Here is a 10,000-nt window from a genome sequence, read left to right on the forward strand (position 1 = left end):
AAGAAAAACAGAAAAAAACAAGACCTTCGAGAAACACAAGAAGAAAAACAGGAAGACGGGGTGAAAGGAACACACACACACACACACACACACACATACAGACAGACACACAGACAGACAGATACACACAGACAGACGGACAGACAGACACACACACACACACACACACACACACACATACAGAGACAGACAGACAGACAGACAGACACACACACACACACACACACACACAGACAGACAAATACACACACAGACAGACAGACAGACACACACACACACACACACACACACACACACACAGACAGACAGACAGACAGACAGACAGACAGACAGACAAACACACACACACACACACACACACACACACACACACACACACACACACACACACACACACACACACACACACAGACGAACGATTGAAGGGAAAATGAAAATATAAACAAACAAAAATAAGTAGGGTTAGACAGCCATTAGAAAAAAAGAAACAGGAAAAGTGAATAAAACAAGAATTTCGAGCAACACAGCAAAAATAAAGAAAATCAAAAGAATGAAAAAGAAGGAGGAAAAGGAGAATATAAACACGGACACTACAAATATAACTGATAAAAACCGACTCAAAATAAAAATAAAATAATGCAAGACTTGATACTAAAAGAAATAAAAATATATATAAATGAAATAACTGACTCATAAAGGAATAATTTAATAAACGAAAAAATATATATGAACAAGGAGAGACTACGATTGGAAAAAAAGATAAATAAATATGGACAAAAGTATAAATGATGAAAATATGACAAGCAAATTATAGATGAAAAAATGTATAAATGAAAGAAATATGAATTCAAATATAAATGAAATAATACGAAAAGAAGTATAAATGAAAAGGATAAGAAGACATAGACGAAATGATGTGAAAAAGTATAAAAATAAGGAAGATGAAAACAAATATAAATGAAATACGAAAAAAATGTATAAATGAAAGAAATATGAATGCGAATATAAATGAAATAATGTGAAATAAATATAAATGAAAGAAATACATGAGAATACAAACAGACGAAATATGAAAAAAAAGTATAAATGAAAGAAAAATGAAGAGAAACACGAAATAATATGAAAAAGTATAAATGAAAGAAATGAATAGAAAGAGACGAAATAATATGATAAAAGTATAAATGAAAGAAATGAATAGAAACAGACGAAATAATATGATAAAAGTATAAATGAAAGAAATAGGAAGATAAACATAGACGAAATAATATTGAAAAAAGTATAAATGAAAGAAATATGAATAGAAACAGACGAAATAATATGGAAAAAGTATAAATGAAGAAAAATGAATAGACACATAGACGAAATAATAAGATAAAAGTATAAATGAAAGAAAAATGAAGAGAAACATAGACGAAATAATAAGAAAAATTATAAATGAAAGAAATATGAAGAGAAACATAGACGAAATAATATGATAAAAGTATAAATGAAAGAAATGGGAATGCAAATATAAATGAAATAATACGAAAATAAATATAAATGAAAGAAATAGGAAAATTAACATAGACGAAACGATATGAAAAAGTATAAATGAAAGAAACACGAACACAAACATAAATGAAATAACACGAACATCGATAATAAACAAAATGAATAAAATAAAACAAAACAGACAGCTGAACGCGGCGTAATGGAAGAATGAAAATTACGAGATAAATAAATGAACGAACGAAATATAGATAAATAATAAATACATAAATAAAAATAAATGAATAAAAAAGGAAACAGAGACAGGCCGGCAATAAAACAGGAACCAATATAACGTTTGCCTCGGCGACCAAACAAAATAAAACGAAAAAAAAAAAGAGAAAAATGAAATAGCAGTTTGTTTTACTCTTACTCAAAAATGATGGACAACGTTAAAGGAAAACTGGGCCGCTGCTACTACTGTTATGACTACTACGACTACTACTACTACTACTACTACTACTACTACTACTACTACTACTACTACTACTACTATTACTACTACAATTTCTTCTACTACTATTACTACCATTTCTTTACTATTACTTTTGATGCAATTTCTTCTTCTTTTTTCTACTTCTACTTCTACAGTGGACCGTATTGGCTATACAGGCAGCGCCACATGTTGCCACTCAACTCCAAGCTGAGTTTTCCATAGAGTTCAAGTTATAGACTAGAGTGCGTCTGAGGCTGTCTCAGGGATACACGGCCATGATGCCGCCGTCGCCCCAAGCCGATGATTGCACACACTTCACTCCTCTCCGATTTCAGTTTTCCTCCACGTCAAATAGTAGAGTCAGGAATTCGGGTAGGAGTAAAGTGTGTGCAGGCGTTGGCTTGGAGCGGTGGCGGCACCAAGGCCTTGTATCCTGGAGGCAGCCTCAGACGCACTCTAGTACATAACTTGAGTTCTATGGAAAGTACTGCTTTGACAGTTCACTGAGTGGCCACGTGTGGCGCTGCCTGTATAGCCAATACGGTCCATTAAGTTCACTAACCCAAACATTACCTTCAGAACAACAACAACAATAACAACAACTACAATCATTAAATCACCCCCATCCACACCCCCACACGCACACCCTCCTCCCCCGTCTTCTCCTTCCTCCTCCACTCTCATCCCCCCATTCACCCATCCCATTAATCTCTCCCCACACACCCACACTGTCCCCCCACCCACATCCACACTCCCCTTCAGCCCCTTCCCTTTCTCCCCCACACACTTACCCTTGACGGTGACGGACACACTCTTGGACAGGTCGGATCCCACCCCGTTGGAGGCGCTGCAGAGGAACTCCCCGCCCTGGTGACGCCGTATGCCCGACACCACCAGGCTGCGGTTACGTTCCACCCTGCAGGAGAGGCGGTGAAGAAGTGGTGATGGTGGTGGTGGTGATGGGGTATGGTTGGATAAGGGTGGTGGTGGTGGTGGTGGTGATGGGGTATGGTTGGATAAGGGTGGTGGTGGTGGTGGTGATATGGGTTGCAGTGGTGAGGGTATGGTGAGTGATGATAGGGGAATGCGTAGTGAAGGTGGTGACCCTATCTCCTCTTACCTCACGTTGTCCCCCAGGGTAGTAACGGGGCGGTACTGTCTGGGCACGGCACCCTCGGCCCTTCTCCAGGTGACCGTGGGCGCCGGTGACCCGTGGGCCGCGCAGGGGAGCACCAGGTCCGCGCCCACCACCACCGAGGCGTCCTGGGGTTCTTCCTTCCACGAGGGGGCCACTGGGGGAGAAGAAAGTGGGGTGAGGTGGGGAGAAGGGATGAAGAAGGGTGACTGGGAGAGAAGGAGGAAGGGGTAGGAGGGGAGGAAGGAGAGAAGGAAGAATGGTAGTAGTAGAAGGGAAGGAAAAGGATGGAAGGGAAAGGAAGAAAGTGAGGAAGGGGACAAAGAAGAAAGGGTTGTGGCAGAAGGGAAGGAAAACGAAGGAAGAGGATGGAAGGGAAATGAAGAAAGGGAAGGAAGAAAGGGAAGGAAAAAGGGAAGGAAGGAGAGAAGGAAGAATGGTAGAAGTAGAAGGGAAGGAAAAAGAGAAGGAAGATGGGAGGGAAGAAGGGGAGGAAGGGGAGAGGAAGAATGGTAGCAGAAGGGAAGGAAAAAGAAGGAAGAGGATGTAAGGGAAGGAAGAAAGGAAAAAGAGAAGGAAAAAGAGAAGGAAAGAAAAGTGAAGGAAAAAGAAGAAAGAAAAAAGAAAAAGAAAAAGAGAAAGAGAAGGAAAAAGAGAAGGAGGAAGAGAAGGAAGAAAATGGAAGGGAAGGAAGAAGGGGGAGTAAATTAGAGAGAACGAAGAAAGGGTAGAAGGGGAGGAAGGAGAGAAGGAAGAAATACCCAACAGTAGCAAAAGCGAAGGAAAAAAAGAGGATAAGAAAAAGGAAGAAAGGGAAGGAAGAAGGAAGAAAAGGTAATAAGGAAAAGGAAGAAAGGGTGGGAAGAAGGAAAAGAAGGAAGGAATAAGAGAGAAAGATGATAATAGGAGGAAAGGAAGATGAGGTTGTAAGATAGAGAGAAAAAGAAAGGGTAGAAGAAGGAAAGGAAGGAGAGAAGAAAGAAAGGGTTGTAAGATAGAGACAAGAAAGAAAGGGTAGAAGAAGGGAAGAGAGAAGAGGTAGATGAGAATGGGAGGGAAGGAAGGAAAGAATAGTAAGGTAGTAGGGAGGATGAAGAAGGGAGAGAGAGAAGGAAGGGAGGAAAAGAGGAAAGAGAAGGAAGAGGAGATGGTGAGGATATAGGGAGAGAGAGAGGGGGGGGGGATGGGAGGGAGGAAAAAGGGAAGGATATGGAGGAAGGAGAAGAAAGGAAGGAGGAAAAGAAGAAAGGAGGAGAAAGGGAGAGAGAAGAAGGGGAGGTAAGGAAGTGAAGGGGAAGGGAAAAAGAAGGGGAATGAAAGGGAGGAGGAAGGGAAGGAAGAGGAGAGGAAAGAGAAAGGGGAAGAATGTGTATGTGTGTGTGTGTGTTAAACTCTCTCTCTCTCTCTCTCTCTCTCTCTCTCTCTCTCTAATTTTTCAGTTTTCTCTTATTTTTCGCTCCTACATATTCTCTCTCTCTCTCTCTGTCTCTAATTTTTCAGTTTTCTCTTATTTTTCGCTCCTACATATTCTCTCTCTCTCTCTCTCTCTCTCTCTCTCTCTCTCGTAACTCATGTCCTCTTTCTCCTTATCTTTCTTTTTTATTCCTTCTCTCATTCCCTTCTTCCTCCTTTTATCTTTCCTTTCATCTCCCTTCCACTTATTGTCGGCCATATCCCTTGTTCATTGTCTCTCTCTTTTTATCTCCTCTTCCTCCTCCTCCTCCTCCTCCTCTTCTTTTTTTCTTCCCTTCCCTTCTTCCATATGTAACACTTTGTAAGGTTTTGTCTCGCTCCGTTCTGCTGTTTCATCTTTTATTCGTTCTTTTTCTTTCCTTTTTCTTTCTTTGTTTCTTCCTTCTCTCTCACTTCCTTCCTTTCGTTCTCTTTCTTTCTTCGTCTTTTCTTCGTTCCTTCCGCTCTTTCTTTCTTTCATTCTCCTTCCCTTCTTTCTTTCTTTCAATATTTCTTACGTCCACTCATTCTGCCTTTCTTTGTTTGGGTATGTTTGTCTTTTGTGTAATATTTTATTTTTTAACTCTTGAATACCCTAACAACATGATAGCCTCAATGTATAAATTAACAAAGAATGACCTCGCTTTGTTGTATAGAAAGTCTCATTAGTAAGGATGCATATATGAATTTTCTGAGTCAAGACCTATAGTAAGTGATTGGGGTTATGTTAGGTTAGGTTAAGTTTAGGGTATCCTCAAACACATGATAGCCAGCACCTTATGGTATAAATCAACAAAGAATGATCTCCCTTTGTTGTATAGAAAGTCTCATTAGTAAGGAAGCATATATGAATTTTCTGAGTCAAGACCTATAGTAACTGTTTGGGGTTTTGTTAGGTTAGGTTAGGTTAAATTTAGGGTATTCTCAAACACATGATGGCCAGCACCTTGTGGCATAAATCAACAAAGAATGACCTCACTTTGTTGTATAGAAAGTCTTATTAGTAAGGAAGCTTATATGAATTTTCTGAGTCACGGCCTATAGTAACTGTTTGGGGTTTTGTTAGGTTAGGTTAAATTTAGGGTATCCTCAAACACATGATAGCCAGCACTTTATGGCATAAATCAACAAAGAATGACCTCACTCTGTTGTATGGAAAGTCTCATTAATAAGGAAGCATATATGAATTTTCTGAGTCAAGGCCTATAGTAAGTTTTGGGGTTTTGTTAGGTTAGGTTAAGTTTAGGGTATCTTCAAACACATGATAGCCAGCACCTTATGGTATAAATCAACAAAGAATGACCTCACTTCGTTGTATAGAAAGTCTCATTAGTAAGGAAGCATATATGAATTTTTTGAGTCAAGACCTATAGTAACTGTTTGGTATTTCGTTAGGTTAGGTTAGGTTAAATTTAGGTATCTTCAAACACATGAGAGCCAGCAACTTATGGTGTATATCAATAAAGAATAACATCACTTTGTTGTATAGAAAGTCTCATTAGTAGGGATGCATACATGAATTTTCTGAGTCAAGACCTATAGTAACTGTTTGGTGTTTTGTTAGGTTAGGTTAGGTTAAGTTTAGGGTATCTTCAAACACATGATAGCCAGCACCTTATGGTATAAATCAACAAAGAATGACCTCACTTCGTTGTATAGAAAGTCTCATTAGTAAGGAAGCTTATATGAATTTTCTGAGTCAAGACCTATAGTAACTGTTTGGTGTTTTGTTAGGTTAGGTTAGGTTAAGTTTAGGGTATCTTCAAACACATGATAGCCAGCACCTTATGGTATAAATCAACAAAGAATGACCTCACTTCGTTGTATAGAAAGTCTCATTAGTAAGGAAGCTTATATGAATTTTCTGAGTCAAGACCTATAGTAACTGTTTGGGGTTTTGTTAGGTTAGGTTAGGTTAAGTTTAGGGTATCTTCAAACACGTGATAGCCAGCACCTTATGGTATAAATCAACAAAGAATGACCTCACTTCGTTGTATAGAAAGTCTCATTAGTAAGGAAGTATATATGAATTTTCTGAGTCAAGACCTATAGTAACTGTTTGCGGTTTTGTTAGGTTAGGTTAGGTTAGGTTAGGTTAGGTTATCTTCAAACACATGATACCCAGCACCTTATGGTATAAATCAACAAAGAATGATCTCAATTCGTTGTATAGAAAGTCTCATTAGTAAGGAAGCTTATATGAATTTTCTGAGTCAAGACCTATAGTAACTGTTTGGGGTTTTGTTAGGTTAGGTTAGGTTAAGTTTAGGGTATCTTCAAACACGTGATAGCCAGCACCTTATGGTATAAATCAACAAAGAATGACCTCACTTCGTTGTATAGAAAGTCTCATTAGTAAGGAAGCTTATATGAATTTTCTGAGTCAAGACCTATAGTAACTGTTTGGTGTTTTGTTAGGTTAGGTTAGGTTAAGTTTAGGGTATCTTCAAACACATGATAGCCAGCACCTTATGGTATAAATCAACAAAGAATGACCTCACTTCGTTGTATAGAAAGTCTCATTAGTAAGGAGGCTTATATGAATTTTCTGAGTCAAGACCTATAGTAACTGTTTGGGGTTTTGTTAGGTTAGGTTAGGTTAAGTTTAGGGTATCTTCAAACACATGATAGCCAGCACCTTATGGTATAAATCAACAAAGAATGACCTCACTTCGTTGTATAGAAAGTCTCATTAGTAAGGAAGCTTATATGAATTTTCTGAGTCAAGACCTATAGTAACTGTTTGGTGTTTTGTTAGGTTAGGTTAGGTTAAGTTTAGGGTATCTTCAAACACATGATAGCCAGCACCTTATGGTATAAATCAACAAAGAATGACCTCACTTCGTTGTATAGAAAGTCTCATTAGTAAGGAAGCTTATATGAATTTTCTGAGTCAAGACCTATAGTAACTGTTTGGTGTTTTGTTAGGTTAGGTTAGGTTAAGTTTAGGGTATCTTCAAACACATGATAGCCAGCACCTTATGGTATAAATCAACAAAGAATGACCTCACTTCGTTGTATAGAAACTCTCATTAGTAAGGAAGCTTACATGAATTTTCTGAGTCAAGACCTATAGTAACTGTTTGGGGTTTTGTTAGGTTAGGTTAGCTTAAGTTTAGGGTAACCTCAAATACATGATAGCCAGAACTTTAAGGTATAAAGCAATAAAGAATGCCCTCACTTTGTTGTATAGAAAGTCTCATTAGTAAGGAAGCATAGATGAATTTTCTGAGACAAGACCTTTAGTAATTGTTTTGGGTTTTGTTAGGTTAGGTTAAGTTTAGGGTATCTTCAAACACATGACAGCCAGCACCTTATGGTATAAATCAACAAAGAATGACCTCACTTCGTTGTATCCTTCTCTTATCCTTCTCTTTTTCACACTCACACTAACACACTCACTCACATTACTACACTCAAACTCATACTCGGAAACACACTCTCTCATCCTTTCCTTTCCTCTCCTCCGTTCCCCTCACCTTTCACCACAAGGTTCACGGTCTGCGCGTCTGAGGCCACGGCGTTGGTAGCAGTGCACGTATATGAGCCGCCGTCCTCCTCACGAAGCGCCGGGAACAGCAACACACTCGTCACCTCGTCAAGATACCTGTGGGGGGGGGATGTGTTAGAGGGGTGAAGAGGGGGAGGGGATGTGAGGAAGTGATGGCGAAGGGCGGGGAACAGCAGTACACTCGTCACCTCGTCAAGATACCTGTGGGGGGGGATGTGTTAGAGGGGCGAAGAGGGAGGGATGGCAGGGCCAGGAAGTCACCTCGTCAAGATACCTGTGGGGGGGGATGTGTTAGAGGGGCGAAGAGGGGGAGGGGATGTGAGGAAATGATGGCGAAGGGGTGTGGCGAAAGAACCTCCTCTCATTTCCTTCTTCAAAATCCTCCTGCCCCCTCTTTCCCTTGACCTCCCCTCCCCTTAACCTCTCTCCCGTTCCCTTCTATCACCCCTTATCCTTCTCTCACATCCTTCCTTCCTTCCTTCATAATAGTGCTTAATAATAGATACATCCCCTCATAACCTCTCTTTCTGTCTCTCTCATCCCTACCCCCCAAACTCTCCTTTCCTCCCTTCCCTCCGTGACTCACTTGATGGAGATGGGCGAGGTGGATGAGATGGGTCGGCCGTCGTGGGTCCAGGTGAAGGAGAGAGGCAGGTCCCCGCGGTCCACCACACACATGATGCGCGCGCGGGACTTGGCGGGGAAGCCGGAGCCCAGGGAGATCATGCGCTCGTCGATCTTGGGAGGAACTGCGGTAACGGGGGAGGAGGGAGAAAGAGGGTTCGTTAGTTAGAAGATACAGGAAGAAGATATAAAGGGAGACTATTTGCTGTTGTAGGAACTTAAATACACAGGAAAGTAAGTGTTTGTTGATATAGAAACATTAGTATAGGAGAGATTTTGTTGGCGCTTAGTACGGGAGAGAAAGTTTGTTGATATAAGAGGGTAAGTATAGGAAAGAGTTTGTTGATATAGGAACTTAAGTACACAGGAAAGTAGGTGTTTGTTGATATAGGAACATTAGTACAGGAGAGATTTTGTTGGTATAAAAGGGAGAAAGAGGACTTGTTAGTTAATATAGGAAGATAAGTATTGGAATGAGTTTGTTGGTATAGGAACTTAAAAAAAATATACAGGAGAGTAAGTGTTTGTTGAAATAGAAACAGTAGTAAAGGAGAACTTTTGTTGGTATAAGAACTTAGAATGGAAGGGAAAGTGAGTTTGTTGATATAGGAAGGTAAATATAGGAAAGAGTTTGTTGATAGAGGAACTTAAATACACAGGCAAGTAAGTGTTTGTTGAAATAGAAACACTAGTAAAGGAGAACTTTTGTTGGTATAAGAACTTAGAATGGAAGGGAAAGTGAGTTTGTTGATATAGGAAGGTAAATATAGGAAAGAGTTTGTTGATAGAGGAACTTAAATACACGGGAAAGTAGGTGTTTGTTGAAATAGAAACACTAGTAAAGGCGCGATTTTGTTGGTATAAGAACTTAGAATGGAAGGGAAAGTGAGTTTGTTGATATAGGAAGGTAAATATAGGAAAGAGTTTGTTGGTATAGGAACTTAAATACACAGGAAAGTAAGTGTTTGTTGAAATAGAAACACTAGTAAAGGAGAGATTTTGTTGGTATAAGAACTTAGAATGGAAGGGAAAGTGAGTTTGTTGATATTGGAAGATAAGTATAGGAAAGAGTTTGTAGATATATAAGAACATTAATACAAAGGAGAGTAAGTGTTTGTTGATATAGAAACACTAGTAAAGGAGAGATTTTGTTGGTATAAGAACTTAGAATGGAAGGGAAAGTGAGTTTGTTGATATAGGAAGATAAATATAGGAAAGAGTTTGTTGGTATAGGAACTTAAATACACAGGAAATTAAGTGTTTGTTGAAATAGAAACACTAGTGAAGGAGAGATTTTGTTGGTATAAGAACTTAG

General features: G+C 39.3%; 1 protein-coding gene across 2 annotated transcripts in view; it reads right to left on the reverse strand.

Annotated features, from left to right (window-relative positions):
- Positions 1-10,000, reverse strand: part of LOC127005665 (cell adhesion molecule DSCAML1-like) — a 67,891-nt gene that overhangs the window by 46,030 nt on the left and 11,861 nt on the right. For both annotated transcript variants that reach the window (XM_050874753.1, XM_050874752.1), the window contains exons 3-6: positions 8,648-8,810; positions 8,030-8,157; positions 3,084-3,255; positions 2,755-2,879 (exon numbers count right to left, since the gene is read on the reverse strand). In XM_050874753.1, coding sequence (XP_050730710.1) covers positions 2,755-2,879; positions 3,084-3,255; positions 8,030-8,157; positions 8,648-8,810 — 588 coding nt within the window. The remainder of the gene's footprint in view (positions 1-2,754; positions 2,880-3,083; positions 3,256-8,029; positions 8,158-8,647; positions 8,811-10,000) is intronic.

This window comes from Eriocheir sinensis, chromosome 30 (genome assembly GCF_024679095.1).
Source record: "Eriocheir sinensis breed Jianghai 21 chromosome 30, ASM2467909v1, whole genome shotgun sequence".
Lineage (NCBI taxonomy): Eukaryota > Metazoa > Arthropoda > Malacostraca > Decapoda > Varunidae > Eriocheir > Eriocheir sinensis.